Here is a 20,108-nt window from a genome sequence, read left to right as displayed (position 1 = left end):
GCAGCTAGCTAGTTTAGCCTACTGAAACACCCTGCTCAAACAGAGGGATGCTATGTTAGCCAGCTGGCTATGACTTTCCAAGACAACACTGGAACTCTTCCAAGTCAAGGTAAGCTTTTGGTATTACTCATTTATTGCCACTGGGGCCGCTGGTGTAACTACTAAACTGCTAACTAAGTATAACACTGTAAAGTTACTGCATGATTGTAGCAGGTTCACTAACACGCTAGTTCTATTAGCTATGCTGACCAGCATGTTACTTTACCTAATATGGTGACAACGATGTAGGCTGTGTGTAGCTGTTTGGTTTGGAAAGGTTATTTCGTCTGGTCACATACAGCTGATGTGTTGTGCGTTGAAGTCCACAAGCGAAGGGAAGAGGTGAGAGGAGGAGAACGCATGGATGCGAGAAGGAATACATGGCTGCTATGAAAGTGAACTGTGTTTACGCTGTGTTTATGAGGAAAGGAAGACCCAGAGTAACCTCTGCTGCAGACGCTAAGTTTATTAGAGTTACCAGCCTTAGAAATCGGCAATTACCTGCACCTCAGATTGCAGCCCAAATAAACGCTTCACAGAGTTCAAGTAATAGACACATCTTAATGTCATCTGTTCAGAGACTGCGTGAAATCAGGCCTTCATGGTAAAATTGCTGCAAAGAAACCACTACTAAAGGACACCAATAATAAGAAGAGACTTGCTTGAGCCAAGAAACACGAGCAATGGATATTAGACCTGTGGAAATCTGTCCTTTGGTCTGATAAGTCCAAATTGGAGATTTTTGGTTCCAACCGCCGTGTCTGTCTGAGACTCAGAGTAGGTGAACAGATGATCTCTGCATGTGTGGTTCCCACGTGAAGCATGGAGGAGGATGTGTGATGGTGTGGGGGTGCTTTGCAGGTGACACTGGCTGTGATATATTTAGAATTCAAGGCACACTTAACCAGCAAAGCTACCACAGCGTTCTGCAGCGATAAGCCATCACATCTGGTTTGCGCTAGTTGGACTATAATTTGTTTTTCAACAGGACAATGACCCAAAACACACCTCCAGGCTGTGTAAGGGCGATTTGACCAAGAATGAGAGTGATGGAGTGCTGCATCAGATGACCTGGCCTCCACAATCATCCGACTTCAACCCAATTGAGATGGTTTGGGATGAGTTGGACCGCAGAGTGAAGGAAAAGCAGCCAACAAGTGCTCAGCATATGTGGGAACTCCTTCAAGACTGTTGGAAAAGCTTTCCAGCTGAAGCTGGTTGAGAGAATGCCAAGAGTGTGCAAAGCTGTCATCAAGGCAAAGAGTGGCTACTTTGAATAATATACAATATAAGATGTATTTCGATTTGTTTAACGCATTTTTGGTTACTACATGATTCCATATGAGTTATTTCATCATTGTGATGTCTTCACTATTATTCTACAATGTAGAAAATAGTCAAAATAACCGTAACATTCTTCCTAAGGTTCTGTTTATTTCAATCCTGCCCACAGTTGGCAGCCCTCAAGTAATCATTCATTCGGAGCACAGCTGTAATGCTGATCGTAATGCCCATGGTCAATTTAGTTTGACATTTCATATCCATATGTGGCTAGTTAAGGACCATCACAATAGGACATTATTTCAAAACGTCAATAGCTCCAAATTTCAATTACTTCAAAACATCAAACCAACTATAAATTGTATAAATTCATATACAAATATTGAAGCATTTAATGAGACAACTAAAAGGTGTGCAACATAAAAAATATTGTACCAATTACATTGTGATATTTATTGAAGGTCCCTAATTAGCCCCCCAGATATTCAAAGTCAAACCAACCACATTAGCAAACCGGCCGGCTGAAGCTAATTGGCAAAATAAGTTGGCTGGCTTGCTAGCTAGTCTAGGCTAATTCCAGACACAAGACCTGGTTTGACTGTTTCAAGTTATCTAGAAGGGTGAGTGACTGTAAATGTGCACTGTTTTGTCAGAGTGAAAGTATAAGCGCTTCCCATGTTCGAACACACACACACAAGAGACATCCACATCAAAGCATGCCTCCAAAACCCAAATCATCTTCTTCTCAGTCACATTTCATATTGAGGAGAATTAAAACCGAGACTAAATCAGGAAGTTCAGTCCACCTTTAAAGAGGTTCACTGTAAGCCCATGCATGGCTGCCATTTTAGTATAGCCCCGCTGAACCTCGATAAAAGTGTCCAAGATTGAGAAAGTGAAAAGTGAAATTTTGCTGAAATGAGAAGCTCTGAGGTAAATCTATTTATATCTCCTGCCCCATTTAGTTATATTCTCAGCCGGAGCATATCAAATTAATCCCTTTATTACACATAGCATGAAATAGCCTGCTCGCTGAAGCAAAGGGATGGGGAAATATTTAAATATGAGGAGCAAGGGGCAGATTTGTTTCACCATGATTCAGAACATTTTTCATATAAAAGTATGTTGTTTGTTTAGTGTGTGTTGTAGAAGCACTGCTGGGTCCAAGGGAGAAGGTGACAGGTTTAGGAACAGAGGATAATGGTTTGTGTGTAATGTGTGTGTGTATTGGGGATTATGTGGATGGATTTGGAGGTTGGTAAAACATCAGACAGCAAAAAAGGACTGAAAAAGTTGCCACATTATGTTGTCATTTCTCTGCAGCGAAGGAAGGACGTATAGTATGACATTTTCCATTTGCCAGCTCCCAGCATGCAAGACACGCACACACATGGACACACACGCATGGACGCACACACACACACACACACACACACACACACACACACACACACACACACACACACACACACACACACACACACACACACACACACACACACACACACACATTATGCACTGATAGCCTGAGGGTTACAGTGTTCCTTTTCTTCCAGAAACACACACAGGTCCAATGAAGGAATAAACTGACGCTACACATTAATGACTACTGAAGGGTCTTGGAGACGGGAGAGAAGGATGAGGTCAAGTTCAGAGGTAAATGGCTGTGTGTGTGTGTGTGTGTGTGTGTGTGTGTGTGTGTGTGTGTGTGTGTGTGTGTGTGTGTGTGTGTGTGTGTGTGTGTGTGTGTGTGTGTGTGTGTGTGTGTGTGTAAAGGGGGATTTGGGTTGAAATTGGAAAGATGAAAGAAGGTTCCAGGAACCACTATTCACCCCCCCCCCCCTCCCTCCCTTCCTCCCTCATTTATTGACTTTCATTTGTCTTTCCAGGGAGGTCACTACGAATTCAGATGGTACCTTAATGAACGCCCCGACTTCTCCACTTGACAGCGATTGCCCGACACTCCGATTGCTGCAATGACTTACACCGTCATGGCAACTCGGACACTCAATAGTTTGTAGCACCAGGGTTGTAGGTTTGAATCCTGCATGGGCCTTACCTGCCATACTGACTATACAGTGGGATGGCTACCAGGCCCATCATATTCACTCTAAGTCAAGAATACAACAACAATACATTTGACTAAACATTGACATGTGTAACTTAACTACTCTTAGGAAACAGCATTCATAGATACTGTATGTTATTCATGGGTACGTTCCATTACCTTTTCATTTTGTTGTCTCAGTCTGTCCTGATGCCTTTACCAGACAAGTATTTACTCTCAAGCTGTTGAAAATAAAATCAGCACTGAATCTTTTATATTAAACAGATGACGTTGTTCTCAAGGGGAACTACAGGCTACGATACAAAGCGCTTTATGTTGTAACACATCAAAGTAGAAGACTAGAGTAGTGGTGGGCTAGCGAGTAGCTAAAAGACATGTACAGCACAGCCATTATAGCTCAGCATGGGGGCGGATGAAACGGAAAACATACATGAGATCAGCAAATATTATTACATTATTACATTATCTATATGTTAATTTGTTTCCTTTCATTGCAAAACGCCTTATAGCTATAGTTCACTGTATAGTGCAATTAAGGTACAGCTACGTTTGCATTTTACCTCTTGTAAGTAGGCTTAGATCCAGTACAACTATTTGTACCTATAAATCTTTTTGTAAAAATCCTTAAATTGTCAATTTGGTTTGACAGACCATGAGACCTCCCGAAAATCGGTCTTCTCCTGAAAACATCGGTAGCATCCAAACGGAAAGAGGAGACCAACATGGTGGTGTTCTCCGTTTTTCTCTACGACCACCACAAGTGTCACGGGACTCATCTGAAGGTAACCCATACAAACAAATGAAGTATGGAGGTAGTTTTGTTCCAACAAATATACAGTGGGGCAAAAAAGTATTTAGTCAGCCACCAAGTGTGCAAGTTCTCCCGCTTAAAAATATGAGAGAGGCCTGTAATTTTCATCATAGGTACACTTCAACTATGACAGACAAAATGAGAAAAAAAAAATCCAGAAAATCACATTGTAGGATTTTTAAAGAATTTATTTGCAAATTATGGTGGAAAATAAGTATTTGGTCAATAACAAAAGTTTATCTCAATACTTTGTTATATACCCTTTGTTGGCAATGAGGTCAAACGTTTTCTGTAAGTCTTCACAAGGTTTTCACACACTGTTGCTGGTATTTTGGCCCATTCCTCCATGCAGATCTCCTCTAGAGCAGTGATGTTTTGGGGCTGTTGCTGGGCAAAACGGACTTTCAACTCCCTCCAAAGATTTTCTATGGGGTTGAGATCTGGAGACTGGCTAGGCCACTCCAGGACCTTGAAATGCTTCTTACGAAGCCAGGCCTTCGTTGCCCAGGCGGTGTGTTTGGGATCATTGTCATGCTGAAAGACCCAGCCACGTTTCATCTTCAATGCCCTTGCTGATGGAAGGAGTTTTTCACTCAAAATCTTACGATACATGGCCCCATTCATTCTTTCCTTTACACGGATCAGTCGTCCTGGTCCCTTTGCAGAAAAACAGCCCCAAAGCATGATGTTTCCACCCCCATGCTTCACAATAGGTATGGTGTTCTTTGGATGCAAGTCAGCATTCTTTGTCCTCCAAACACGACGAGTTGAGATTTTACCAAAAAGTTATATTTTGGTTTCATCTGACCATATGACATTCTCTCAATCTTCTTCTGGATCATCCAAATGCTCTCTAGCAAACTTCAGACGGGCCTGGATATGTACTGGCTTAAGCAGGGGGACACGTCTGGCACTGCAGGATTTGAGTCCCTGGCGCCGTTGTGTGTTACTGATGGTAGGCTTTGTTACTTTGGTCCCAGCTCTCTGCAGGTCATTCACTAGGTCCCCCCGTGTGGTTCTGGGATTTTTGCTCACCATTCTTGTGATCATTTTGACCCCACAGGGTGAGATCTTGCGTGGAGCCCCAGATCAAGGGAGATTATCAGTGGTCTTGTATGTCTTCCATTTCCTAATAATTGCCCCCACAGTTGATTTCTTCAAACCAAGCTGTTTACCTATTGCAAATTCAGTTTTCCCAGCCTGGTCAGGTCTACCATTTTGTTTCTGGTGTCCTTGGACAGCCCTTTGTCTTGGCCATAGTGGAGTTTGGAGTGTGACTGTTTGAAGTTGTGGACAGGTGTCTTTTCTACTGATAACAAGTTCAAACAGGTGCCATTAATGCAGGTAACGAGTGGAGGACAGAGGAGCCTCTTAAAGAAGAAGTTACAGGTCTGTGAGAGCCAGAAATCTTGTAGGTGACCAAATACTTATTTTCCACCATAATTTGCAAAAAAAATCATTAAAAATCCTACAATGTGATTTTCAGGATTTTTTTCTTCTCATTTTTTCTGTCATAGTTGAAGTGTACCTATGATGAAAATTACTAACTAAATACTTTTTTTGCCCCACTGTAAGAGGGTAAATATGTGTCCACATTTTTTTAACTGACCTTTATTATATTTCATAGATATCGGACAGACACTTCAAAACCCTATTCTTTATGATTTATTTTTTGCCATTTATGAATGTGTTATTCAACGCATTTCTGTGGGCTAGAATAGTAAAAGCCTAATTCTATATTTTATCATGTAAAAATATATATTTTGGGGGATACCTAAAGGGGTCCTAAAATTCCAACTCACATAGTCATACCATGGATAATTGAGCTATCTTAAAACAGTTCCATATGTTAGCTTAGTGACTCCCCCCCCCCCCCCCCCCCCCACACACACACACGGCTAGCACATAATCCACTGGTGTTTATGCTTGGTCTACCACAAGACTCCAGCATTGTTCAGCAAGGGCAGAGAGACCCAGCACAGAATGTTAAGTGAATGTGAACGCTGAGATTAATTGAAAAAAAAACCTTGAGAGAAAAAATGATTACCTACATGTGTATACCCATTTATTCATCTCTTCAAGCATATTTGAACTGATAAGAATTTCAATTAAAGAGGACAGAGGAATTGGAGGGGAAGTTTCAGCCTTTCAGATTCAGATGTAATTGTTTGGCAGATGAGACTGTGCACAGCTACTCTCAGTGAGAGCATGGCTAGCTCCACAAAAATGGTATTTAGGGAACTATAGCAACTGCAGCCAACTTCACATGTATGCCACACAAAGGGAGTATCTATATGGACTATAACAGAATAGATTGGCCTAATAGCCAGGACATTTAGTGGATCCACAGTGGCCTATATTACTGTAATGTATGCAATACTTATCATGCCAAAAAGTGCATAGTCCTACTTGAGTAGGTTAGTGTCATAATGTATACAGTACATAGTGATATACAGTCAATATACACAACCAAAATTATGTGGACACCTGCTCATCGAACATCTCATTCCAAAGTCATGCGCATTAATATGGATTTGGTCCCCCCTTTGCTGCTATAACAGCCTCCACTCTTCTGGGAAGGCTTTCCAATAGATGTTGGAACATTGCTGCGGGGACTGGCTTCTATTCAGCTGCAAGAGCATTAGTGAGGTCGGCACTGGCTCGTAGCCTGGCTCGTAGTCAGCATTCCAATTGATCACAAAGGTGTTCAATGAGGTTGAGGTCAGGGCTCTGTGCAGACCCGTCAAGTTCTTCCACACCGATCTCGACAAAACATTTCTGCATGGACCTCGCTTTGTGCACAGGGGCATTATCATGCTGAAACAGGAAAGGGCCTTTCCCAAACTGTTGCTACAAAGTTGGAAGTACAGAATCGTCTAGAATGTCATTGTGTGCTGTAGTGTTAATATTTTCATTCACTGGAACTAAGTGGTCTAGCCCAAGCCATGAAAACAGCCCCAGACCATTATTCCTCCTCCACCAAACTTTACAGTTGGCTCTATGAATTCAGGCAGGTAGCGGTCTCCTGGCATCTGCCAAACCCAGATTTGTCAGTCGAACTGCCAGATGGTGAAGCGTGATTCATCACTCCAGAGAACGCATTTCCACTGCTCCAGAGTCCAATGGCGGCGAGCATTACACCGCTCCAGCTGACTCTTGGCATTGCACATGGTGATCTTAGAATTGTGTGCGGCTGCTCAGCCATGGAAACCTTTTTCATGATGCTCCTGACAAACGGTTATTGTGCTGACATTGCTTCCAGAGGCAGTTTGGAACTCTGTAGTGAGTGTTGCAACCGAGGACATGATGATTTTTACCCACGACGCGCTTCATCCTATGACGGTGACACTGTAACGGCAGATTTCCTCCTCTTCGTCTGAAGAGGAGTAAGGATCGGACCAAGATGTGGCGTGGTAAGTGTTCATGACGAATTTTAATAAGAAAAGCCTGAACACTAAAATACAAAACAATAAACAATAACATGAAATAAATCTAACCGAAACAGTCCCGTGTGGCACTGACACAGGAAACAAACACCCACAAACCAACAGTGAAACCCAGGCTACCTAAGTATGATTCTCAATCAGAGACAACTAACGACACCTGCCTCTGATTGAGAACCATACTAGGCCGAAACAGAAACCAAACATAGAAACACAAAACATAGACTGCCCACGCCAACTTACGCCCTGACCATACTAAATAAAGACAAAACAAAGGAAAATAAAGGTCAGAACATGACAGACGCGTTGAAAGTCACTGAGCTCTTCAGTAAGACCATTCTACTGCCAATGTTGGTCTATGGAGATTGCATGGCTGTGTGCTTGATTTTATACACCTGTCAGCAACAGTTGTGGCTGAGATAGCCGAATCCACTCATTTAAAAGGGGTGTCCACATACATTTTATCACCTATATAGATCTCGATTCTACAACAATACCAGTATCACTGAGGGTGATCAGGAGTGTACAGGGGCCTACAGGGTCTGTGTGTGTGTATGTGTGTAAAGTGTGTGTGTGAATACGTGCATACATGTGTGTGCCTGTCTCCCCGACTGGAAGCCTCGTTCTCTTGATAGTGTGGTGAGGAAGATGACATTGAAAAGGATCGTTTCCCAGCCCTCTGCGGTGTGGAGCGGAATTGCTAAATTGAAGGATTCTTCACGGAGAGCACCTTCTCCTTTAGTGCCTCTGAGCTCTTCCCTTGATACATTTCACACAAGCATCCATTTATCAGAGCGGGGTACTTTCACCACCCCGCACAGATCGGAACCACCGCACAGCATATGCTGCAGAAATAAAATTGAATTTTCGAAATTCTAATTGAAGTGCTCTACCCTTCAATCAGCTGTGTTTGAGAGAGTTTATGTGTAAGTCTGAGATCGTGCGTTAGTGATGCACATGTCAACTGTTTATTCACCGCAGGTTTGGAGCAACATCAAAATTTGACGTTTGGCAACGTAGGAATCTGAAGTCAAATTGGTCAACCCGGGAGACCTTGTTGATGTGCATGCACAAGCGTGTGCAAGCATGCGAGTGCAGCCTATGTGCTGTGTGTGTGTGTGTGTGTGTGTGTGTGTGTGTGTGTGCGCGCATCTGTTGTTGGGATTCATAGTGCATGGTCTTTTTCACACAGAAGTACTGATGGTGTATGTAACTGCAGGAAGCAGAGAGCCTGTTCTCCCCCAGAAATGTGTGCAGGTAGCAGCCACAGGGAAATCAATGTGTGTGTTTATGTGTAAGCAAGCGTGTGTATTTATACATGTGTCAGTGCGAACTGTACTATGTGGCTACATGCATGTAGGTGCTAAATCTGGCTTGGCCAGATGCGTCCGCCCACGTGGGAGTGATGTAAAATGACAAGGCCATGAATCTGTTTAGGTTCCAGAAAATGTATGAGACCCGTTTGTTAAAGGATGCTAGGAGATAGAGGGAATGAAAGGATAAGGATGCTAGGAGGTAGAGGGAATGAAAGAATAAGGATGCTAGGAGGTAGAGGGAATGAAAGGATAAGGATTCTAGGAGGTAGAGGGAATGAAAGGATAAGGATGCTAGGAGGTAGAGGGAATGAAAGGATAATGATGCTAGGAGGTAGAGGGAATGAAAGGATAAGAATGCTAGTAGGTAGAGGGAATGAAAGGATAAGGATGCTAGGAGGTAGAGGGCATGAAAGGATAAGGATGCTAGGAGGTAGAGGGAATGAAAGGATAAGGATGCTAGGAGGTAGAGGGAATGAAAGGATAAGGATGCTAGGAGGTAGAGGGAATGAAAGGATAAGGATGCTAGGAGGTAGAGGGAATGAAAGGATAAGGATGCTAGGAGGTAGAGGGAATGAAATGATAAGGATGCTAGGAGGTAGAGGGAATGAAAGGATAAGGATGCTAGGAGGTAGAGGGAATTAAAGGATAATGATGCTAGGAGGTAGAGGGAATGAAAGGATAAGGATGGAAGGAGGTAGAGGGAATGAAAGGATAAGGATGCTAGGAGGTAGAGGGAATGAAAGGATAAGGATGCTAGGAGGTAGAGGGAATGAAAGGATAAGGTGGAGCATCTGTTGGAGCATCTTGTAGAACTGCTGGAATACAGGCTTCCTGCAACTTGATTCATCATCATTTTTAATATGGTGCTCTGGCATGGCTCCTATAAAGTAAAGGAATGTTATGCAGTGGTTTAAAAGTACTCCTTAACTGTCACGTTCTGACCTTAGTTCCTTTATTTTGTCTTTGTGTTAGTTTGGTCAGGGCGTGAGTTGGGGTGGGTAGTCTATGTTCTTTTTTCTATGTAGTATTTATGTGTTTGGCCTGGTATGGTTCTCAATCAGAGACAGGTGTCGTTCGTTGTCTCTGATTGAGAATCATACTTAGGTAGCCCTAGTTTTCCCCATTTTAGTTGTGGGTGATTGTTTTCTGTCTCTTCGTCTTCACCAGACTGAACTGTTTTGTTTTCGTTCGTTCTCATTTTGTTTTTTGTGTTCAGTATTAATAAATATCAACATGGACACGTACCACGCTGCATATTGGTCCAATCCTTCATACTCCTCGTCAGAGGAAGACGAATCTCGTTACATGAAGTCTTTTTTTGGGTATCTCTACATAACTATTTATATTTTTTACAACTTTTACAACTGTACTTTTTACTCCATAAATTTTCCCTGACACCCAAAAGTACTCGTTACATTTTGAACCCTTAGCAGGACAGGAAAATGGTTCAATTCACGCACTTATCTAGAGAACATCACCTGGTCATCCCTACTACCTCTGATCTGACAGACTCACTAAACACAAACGCTTAATTTGTAAATGATGTCTGAGTGTTGGAGTGTGCCCCTGGCTATCAAGAAAATTGTGGCATCTGATTTTTCTTTATACAAGCAATTTGAAATTATTTTTACTTTTACTTTTGATACTTAAGCATATTTAAAACCAAATACTTTTAGACTTTTACTCAAGCTGTATTTTACTGGGTGACGTTCACTTTTACTTGAGTAATTTTCTATTAAGGTATCTTTACTTTTACTCAAGTATGACAATTGGGTACTTTTTCCACCTCTGATGTTATGATGAAACCATTGCGTCTGGGTAGATCTATCCTCACGATCTATCCACATCAAGGCCAGTGTGTTAGCATCTTTATCTCTACGTGTGTGTGTTTGTAAACACTCCCTTGTGTACACTATCTTTCTGTCACATCTGCTCCTGCCATGTCCTCTAGTGCTCATCCGGTGTCTCCTTGACCTGCCGCCACTCCCCCAGTGTTCTCTCCCTCTCCCTCTCTCTGTGTGTGATTGTGTGGGTGGAGACAGGTGTGCTGGAGTCAGAGCAGATCCACACCAGCTGCAACCTGTTCCATAATCAAGACCTCTACAAATACTCAGTCCTGCCACTTCCACCCTGCCAGATCGTAATCTCTGCTCAGTCAGTCCATGTTTCTAGCCGGTTGTTCCTGGTGTGCCTGTTTCTCCTTGCCTGACGCTGTTTTCCTCTCCGCTACAGTTCTGCCCACTCTGACTCTGGTCCCTGTCTCCAGTCCGACTTCTCATCAGTTCTGCTACTCTGTCCTGGATTCCCCACTCTACGCTCCCTTGGATTCCCCTCCGGACCTGCTTACCCTGCCCCACACCTCTCGCTCCAGCCTCCAAACCTGGTTTCCAGTAACCCACCCAAGCTTCCCCTGGCCTGCACTCAATCTTCCCCCCGTGTTTCAATAAATACCTTGGTTACCTCATCCCAGTCTCCTCGTCTGAGTCTGCTCTTGGGTTCACCTGTTCAGCTCCGCGTGACACTTTCTCTGTGTGTGTGTGTGTCTTGTACAGTGTATGTACTATGTCTGCTAGAACTATGACTGTGAATGTCAGTGGTGTAGATTTGGCCCTGTGAGGCCACTGTAGCTGTGCTGAGACCAGAGTTATAAGCTTGCTGTTTGTCCCTGTCTGCCTGCATGCCATGGGACGCCTGCCTGATCGAGTGACGCCTTAATGCAAGGTCGCCGTCGATGTGCTCAGCTCTGCCGGTATCAGTGTCACAGAGGATGCATCTCAAATGGCCCCCTAATAGGGAATAGGGAATAGGGTGCCTTTTGAGATGCAGTCACAAGGATTTCACTGAGTAGACTACACCATCTCTCTACGCCCTGTCTGACCTCTCAATGGATTAAACAACCCCACTACACAGCAACACTCAACGGGCATGCTTTGAATGGGTAATGTTGTACAACGGGGCTTGAAGAGTTCAACTTACAAACCCCTAGTTTTCCCCATTTTTTTTATACCGTTGTCTACTGTAGTTTATGAAAATAGGTGTCAAGACAATCTGAATTTGTTTAATATCCTACAGTGGATATTCAGGGCTACAGACTGAGGAAAATATAGTACTTAGTCCTAGTCATGACAGTGAAGACCCAGCTCCACAGTGAAGACCCAGCTCCACAGTGAAGACCCAGCTCCACAGTGAAGACACAGCATAATGCACAGCTAGCTACAACTAGTGCTTTCCTTTCACATATCGGCTTTAATTGGTGAACCCTGAATCTAACCTCCTGTATTAGCCAGCTGAAGTGAGAAGGAGGCTAGCAAGGTCGGACTCATTTACTTCTTGTGCAACACTGATAAATGACCCATGGGAAATGAACGCCAGAGCAGTGTGTTTTTCAAGTCATCTTTGCTGAGTAATTATGAGACTTGTGCATTATTGTAGCAAGGTGCAGCATTAGCGTCCGTCGGGATGTCTACGAGTCTGTATGGTCGTATTCTGCTCCTCGACAGCTTCACAAAGAGCTGCTCTGCCCACGCTCAGACCCACCCAGGTAATGGTGAAGCAGAACGGGGCTGATGCACCCTAAGCCTCCCTCTGCTTCTCTGGTTTTCCTGCTGCCGCAGATAAGAGAGAGCGAGAGAGCTCAGAGAGAGCTCAGAGAGAGCTTCTGACAGCCCTGGCTCTCTTTCATGCTCTTTTCTTCAAGCACTTTGGGTGAATCAGTGAAAAGGCTTTAAAGTTGAGTCACCATCCTCTCCCTCCCCCTCTCCCCCTCTCCACACCCCCTTACTCGAGCGGGCATGACCACTTGGCAGCAGTTTGGGCGGCAGTCTCCTTTGTGAGCTGCTTGATGTGCTCCTCTGCATGTGTAATAACACGCCCACTCCTGGTAATAAGCTGAATAAACCCAGGTGTTCTTTTGATGAGATCCCATGTGTACCACATTCGTGTCCTACTTCTTCTACAGCATCTGGAGAGAGAGAGAGACAATCCCTATAGAGGAGCCTATCCCTGAAGAAAAATGTATTTGTAACAGAAAACAAAACCGTTCAAAACTGCTAGGGCTTGTGTGTGTGTGCGTGCGTGTGAGCGCGCGTGTGTGTGTGTTTGAATGTGTACTGTGTGCGTACATAATTTTTTTGTGAGTTTTTCTGTGTTCAATACTGTCAGGAACTGTTTTTGAAACTATAACACAAAGGAAAACAAGGAAGAGAAAGGAGTCGACTGTTACAAGGTGAAAACAGTTTTAAGGCTTCTCTTATACACACTGCTACTTCTCCAACAGGTTATGTTGTAGATAGATTGTCACAGCAGTCTGAACAAATACCAACCCCTTCAGTGCCTTTCTGTACATTCATATTTCATTTTCCTGTGAACCTTTCTCTTGGAAGACATGTTTGAAAGGCCACATAACAATCAGTAGCTGGGCAAGAGTCTTTCTGCATTGGGTGAAAATAAGACGGTTTGCCGTTTACATTTTTGCTCAGGGACCTGTGGGAGTGTGCAAGTGTTCCTTTGCACAAACTCCCCTCTCTCTCCCCGTCCCTCTTTGCCATGCAAATGAACTGAATCCACAAAAAACAATGCCACTGCATTTCAGCCCTGCCACAAAAGGACCAGCTGACATCATGTCAGTGATTCTCTCATTAACACAGGTGTGAGTGTTGACGAGGACAAGACTGGAGATCACTCTGTCATGCTGATTGAGTTTGAATAACAGACTGTAAGCTTCAAAAGGAGGGTGGTGCTTAGAATCATTGTTCTTCCTCTGTCAACCATGGTTACCTGCAAGGAAACACGTGCCGTCATCATTGCTTTGCACAAAAAGGGCTTCACAGGTAAGGATATTGCTGCCAGTAAGATTGCATCTAAATCAACCATTTATCGGACAATCAAGAACTTCAAGGAGAGCGGTTCAATTGTTGTGAAGAAGGCTTCAGGACGCCAAAGAAAGTCCAGCAAGCGCCAGGACCATCTCCAAAAGTTGATTCAGCTGTGGGATCGGGGCACCAACAGTACAGAGCTTGCTCAGGAAAGGCAGCAGGCCGGTGTGAGTGCATCTGCATGCACAGTGAGGCAAATACTTTTGTAGGAAGCTACTTCTCTCCAGGAAAAACATCAGGGCCAGACTGATATTCTGCAAAAGGTACATGGATTGGACTGCTGAGGACTGGCGTGAAGTCATTGTCTCTGATGAATCCCCTTTCCGATTGTTTGGGGCATCTGGAAAAAAAGCTTGTCCGGAGAAGACAAAGTGAGCGCTACCATCAGTCCTGTGTCATGCCAACAGTAAAGCATCCTGAGACCATTCATGCGTGGGGTTGCTTCTCAGCCAAGGGACTGGGCTCACTCACAATTTTGCCTAAAAACACAGCCATGATAAAAGAATGGTACCAACACATCCTCCGAGAGCAACTTCTCCCAACCATCCAGGAACAGTTTGGGGACGAACAATGCCTTTTGCAGCATGATGGAGCACCTTGCCATAAGGAAAAAGTGATAACTAAGTGGCTCGGGGAACAAAACATCAATATTTTGGGTCCATGGCCAGGAAGTTAATTGACAGCATGCCAGTGCGGATTACAGAGGTCTTGAAAAAAAAGGGTCAACACTGCAAATATTGACTCTTTGCATCAACTTCATGTAATTGTCAATAAAAGCCTTTGACACTTATTAAATGCTTGTAATTATACTTCAGTATTCCATAGTAACATCTGACAAAAATATCTAAAGACACTGAAGCAGCCAACTTTGTGGAAATTGATATTTGTGTCCTTTCAAAACTTTTGGCCACAACTGTACTGCGCAGCAGTCAACATTTTAATGATCAGTTTAGTGATACCCGAGCTCTGCCCGTACCCTAGTTATTGATGAATAAACAGGCCCTACCTGGCCCTAACCCAGGGGTCCTCAAACGTTTTTGGCCTACAACCACATTTGACATCTGAAGATTTTGGCAACCACACCCATGTGAAAAAATGATGTAGTTAAACAGCCTGTGTTTACTTTTTTATTTGGGGCTATGGCAGTCAATTTAAAAATGTTCTAACAGTATTTCTGATTGTCTTCTCAACTCACCATCACATACTTTTAATGTGGGGCAGTCAATAGCAAATGAGTCTGACATTATGTCTCTTAACTTACCACCACCAATGAGATGGGTGTGCTTGATGCATGTCGCGTCGGAGCTTCTTAACAGTCAGGGCGCTTGGTTGACAGTGCATACCTCATCTCTGCTGTCACATCCAACCTGGATCCATATTTGGTTTTAATGCAGACGAGAGCAGATATGAGCTGGCGAAGGGTAGCCTACCATGAGTTTTATGGTGCTTTCAGACGACTGAGAACTCAGAAAAATAAGAGGTCAAATCATGATGTCAGTGATATTCAGGTCGGAAATTCTGAGGTCTAGAAAGAGACCCGAGTTACCGAGTTGGAATTCCAAGTTGGATGGCCGTTCAAATCGATTTTTCCCAGTCGGAGCTCGTTTCTTTCCGAGTTCCCAGTTGTCTTGAACGCACTGAAGTCGGAGATTTCAGAGTTCCCAATTGTTTTGAATGCGGCATACATTTTCAGAGGGAGACGGTCACATGACAGCTCGATCAGCTGTTCGATTTCACTTACCAGTATGTCAACTGCGCCAGGATCCCAGTTAAATAGATTGGGAAGTCCGTCCCAAAGTGCATTGGAGGGGAGCAGTCATCCCTCGCAGTCGTGTAAAGTACTTAAGTAAAAATACTTGAAAGTACTACTTAAGTAGTTTTTTGGGGTATCTGTATTTTACTATCTATATTTTTGGCATCTTTTACTTCTACTTCACTACATTCCTAAAGAAAATGATGTACTTTCTCAGCGTCTCAGCTCAGCTCTTTTGCCGGTCAGTTACTCTTGGTGTATCATACAATGTGTCCATATGGCAGAGGGAGACATATTCATAACAAGAGTGCAGAGGTCTGCCCTCCGATCCGACCTTTTCCCATGATCTAGGGGCGCTCTCTAGTTTAATTTTATTGTTTAAATCTCGAGACAACTCTGATATAAAGTGTTTTTTCTCAAAGTTGCTGGGATGTCACGTATCCTATTTATATCAGTACACACATAACAACCTAAGTATTATGAAACTTCTGTTAGATCAAATAAACCACACGTAGCAAATAAGCCATTCCATTTTTTGTTGACCAAATTCGACACTCATTGATTTCTAAACAAAAACTCCCTGCTTGGTGCGCAAACGAAATAGCGCCACCTACTGGAGAACACAGATATTTGGCCTAGTTATTCCTCTCGCATCGTCTCTTCCTCTCTGCTGAATTGGCTCATGGGGCTGAAATAGACAGCTCAGTGGTACTGAAATGGCTCATGTGGCTGAAATGGACAGCTATGTGGTGCTGAAATGTGTCAAGCCCTGTACAAGCTACCTGACAGCCTGCAACATTTTTGTAAATAATGCACTTTAGCCTGCTTTCTATGCGTGGACCCTCTCATTATAGCACTTTGGTCCATCCGCATGCTTGGTTTGAAGCTGCTGTGACCGTTGGAGTCTTTTACCTGGGTAGGGTAGACCTCTCAGTGAGTGAAGAGGGCAAACTGTTGTGAGAGCTGCAAGGAGACATTTAACATCATTAGACCAGGTGAGATTGCATTAAGTGCATAGGCAGGCATGCAGGGAAGCAAGCAGGCATTCACCCATGCAGTCCCGCACGCACACCCATACACACTAAGGCTTCCATATGTCCTCTGTATGTAATGATCACTGGGTGAAGTCTGGCTCGTAGGGCTCTAAGTAGATGTGCATTTGGAGACAGTAACTCCAGAGAAAAGGCGTGGGGGTGGATGAGAGCCATTTCGTGACATTCACATGTAGCTGAAAGCAAATGTCTCATATCGACTCGGGCTGTCGCAAAATATGCCTGTCTGTCTTTACTACAAATACTTGTGTCCAAACTGACATGACACAACTGAATCAACTGATTGGCTGGAACTACTGTGGATCTCTTTGATCCATTCCTCATTTACGCTGTTCCCAGATCAGTTCTGTTTTTCAGTGTCTTGTTTCAGTCTTATCTGGAAGTGGGGGAAATGTGTTGATGTAGTTCTGTGATTCCTTTCCTGATTACTTTTTGTAGGCTCTTGTTGGTGCCTTTGTGTTTCCTATGGCTATGTCATATCCTTTGGAAATTAATTGTGAATTTATAAGTAATGACTGTTTTTTAACTCTCTCTTCCAGCAGTTTTTAGGTGGTAGAGTAAAATGCAAAGATTTAGTGATACTGACCCCGAAATGAATAGGTAATACACGGCTACATAAAAAGTCCCTCACAGGGACGAGCTGCCTGATAAAGTTACCTGTCTGGTTCACTGTCTGTATAAGAGCTGTTAACCTGGTATGTGAGGCTCCATGCTTTGCTCCAAGTCTCTCTGCCAAATGTTCCCTGCTAATGTCAACTCGTTTAATGTCCCATGTTCTCTCTACACAGCCAGGATGGTTGTAGGAATCCTGCTGAACAGGAACACTTTCAGAGGCTATGTAAGGCTCCTGTAGATGTAGGTATATAGGACTATAGATATAGACTAGATATAGACTAAACTATGTCTCCTGAATAGATAGAACTTCATAGTCATACTACCGTATAGATCTAGTATAGTTACCCATAACATCTATGGAACTTATTTGTCATGTTGGCATCTTTAGCTTTGTACTCTAGGTCCCGTCTAAACAGAAGGGATGTTCTATTTGAAGTTAATTTGATTCCTGTTTTTTTTTCTCCCCATTTTCAGGGTTCCTATGGGGAGTCCTAAACCTGGGATGCAGCTTGGCTATGGAGGGATGGCTGGAGGAATGGGTGGAGGAGGAGGTCAGAGACTGGCCAACCAAGAGAGCCACAGGCCGTTGCAGCAATCTAGCTCAGGCCCCGACCATGGCTCTGGCCCAGGCCCAGGTCAGGGCCATGGGCCAGGGATGGGTGCTGGGATGGGTTCTGGGATGGGTGGCGGTCATGGTCAGCATGTCCAGAGCCCCGGTCAGCCCGGTCAGCACGCCTCCAGACGAAACCTCCAGGTGGACTTCAGCAGCTCGGGAGGCCGGACGGGTCGCTCCTCCTCAGCGTCTCCGGACCGGGGGATCACCCCCACCTCGCCCTACTCGGTGCCTCAGATCGCCCCCATGCCCGTCAGCAAGCTGTGCCCCCTCTGCTCCACCACAGAGCTGACCAATCCGCCGGCCCTGCCAAACTACAACACCTGCACACAGTGCCGCTCCACCGTCTGCAACCAGTGTGGCTTCAACCCCAACCCCCACCTCACAGAAGTAAGTAAAAACCACTGCCTGTTAACATGCTGACTCTATTACAGCTATATCTAGGATCAGTTATCTATACCTTAATACTTAGGGAATTAAACCAGTTTACTAAACAGATAAGCTCTTAAGGGGCATCATGTTAAGTCTGTTTTGACAGCAGCCATTGACAGGAGAGTAACGGAGGGGCTGTCTCTCTGTCCTTCCACTGAACATGTGGGCGGCACCAGGCAGGTGGGTTTCAGAGAGAGGAAGTGAGGGAGGAGGCACCGTGGGGTATTGTTTGCCCCGAGGATGCGGGTGAAGTGGTATTCTCTCCGGAGTGGTGAGAGCCTCCGAGGCACGGTGCCAATGCCACTGTAGTGTTGAGATGAGTTCTGGTCCCAACTGCCATCATGTTTTATTGTGAGGGACATTTATATGCATTATATTCTGAGAGCAGAACCAGGAGAAAGAGAATGTGGGGAAATTATGGAGAGAGAGTGGGAAGTGGAGTGTTAGAGAAACTGGGCCAAGAGCGAGAGATGGGAGGGAGAGAGAAATAGAGAGAGGGGAGGGAAGTAGAGAGAGAAGGGGGGAGAGCAAAGATGGCTAAGCGTATACAATTTGAAGAGCGTGTCTGTTCATGTATAAACTGATGATGGAATATGTATGTGCATGTTTACACTGTTAGTGATATGTACTATACAATATGTACTATACAATATGCAGGCCAAATTTTGTGATAAAGTGTGTGTTTGTGTATTTGTGTATTTGTGATAAAGTGTGTGTTTGTGTTTGTGTATTTGTGATAAAGTGTGAGTGTGTGGGCTTGGTAAATGGCAGTAATTCCTCTCGAAGTGATGGCAAAATGTCCATTAGTCTACTGAGGCAGGGTGAAGGGTGTAGGGTGGAGGGTGTAGGAAGAGTACGGGGAAGAGTACTGGGAAGAGTACGGGGAAGAGTACTGGGAAGAGTACTGGGAAGAGTACGGGGAAGAGTACTGGGAAGAGTACGGGGAAGAGTACGGGGAAGAGTATGGGGAAGAGTACAGGGAAGAGTACTGGGAAGAGTACTGGAAGAGTACGGGGAAGAGTACTGGGAAGAGTATGGGGAAGAGTACTGGGAAGAGTACTGGAAGAGTACGGAGAAGAGTACGGGGAAGAGTACTGGGAAGAGTACTGGAAGAGTACGGGGAAGAGTACTGGGAAGAGTATGGGGAAGAGTACTGGGAAGAGTACTGGAAGAGTACGGAGAAGAGTACGGGGAAGAGTACTGGGAAGAGTACTGGGAAGAGTACTGGGAAGAGTACTGGGAAGAGTACTGGGAAGAGTACGGGGAAGAGTACGGGGAAGAGTACGGGGAAGAGTACAGGGAAGAGTACTGGGAAGAGTACCGGAAGAGTACGGGGAAGAGTACTGGGAAGAGTATGGGGAAGAGTACTGGGAAGAGTACTGGAAGAGTACGGAGAAGAGTACGGGGAAGAGTACTGGGAAGAGTACTGGGAAGAGTACTGGGAAGAGTACGGGGACGAGTACGGGAAGAGTACTGGGAAGAGTACTGGGAAGAGTACGGGGAAGAGTACTGGGAAGAGTACTGGGAAGAGTACGGGGAAGAGTACTGGGAAGAGTACGGGGAAGAGTACGGGGAAGAGTACTGGGAAGAGTACGGGGAAGAGTACGGGGAAGAGTACGGGGAAGAGTACTGGGAAGAGTACTGGGAAGAGTACTGGGAAGAGTACGGGGAAGAGTACTGGGAAGAGTACGGGGAAGAGTACGGGGAAGAGTACGGGGAAGAGTACAGGGAAGAGTACTGGGAAGAGTACTGGGAAGAGTACTGGGAAGAGTACGGGGAAGAGTACTGGGAAGAGTACTGGGAAGAGTACG

The 20,108-nt window shown here is 44.5% G+C and overlaps 1 protein-coding gene across 1 annotated transcript in view; it reads left to right on the top strand.

The window, feature by feature from the left end:
* Positions 1-20,108, top strand: part of LOC110492306 (protein bassoon) — a 175,672-nt gene that overhangs the window by 14,149 nt on the left and 141,415 nt on the right. The window contains exon 2 of the mRNA XM_021566517.2: positions 17,727-18,255. Within this exon, the coding sequence (XP_021422192.2) occupies positions 17,727-18,255 (529 nt within the window). The remainder of the gene's footprint in view (positions 1-17,726; positions 18,256-20,108) is intronic.

The sequence above is a fragment of the Oncorhynchus mykiss genome, chromosome 16, assembly GCF_013265735.2.
Source record: "Oncorhynchus mykiss isolate Arlee chromosome 16, USDA_OmykA_1.1, whole genome shotgun sequence".
Classification (NCBI taxonomy): Eukaryota; Metazoa; Chordata; class Actinopteri; order Salmoniformes; family Salmonidae; genus Oncorhynchus; species Oncorhynchus mykiss.
This window is presented reverse-complemented; position numbering and strand designations above follow the sequence as displayed.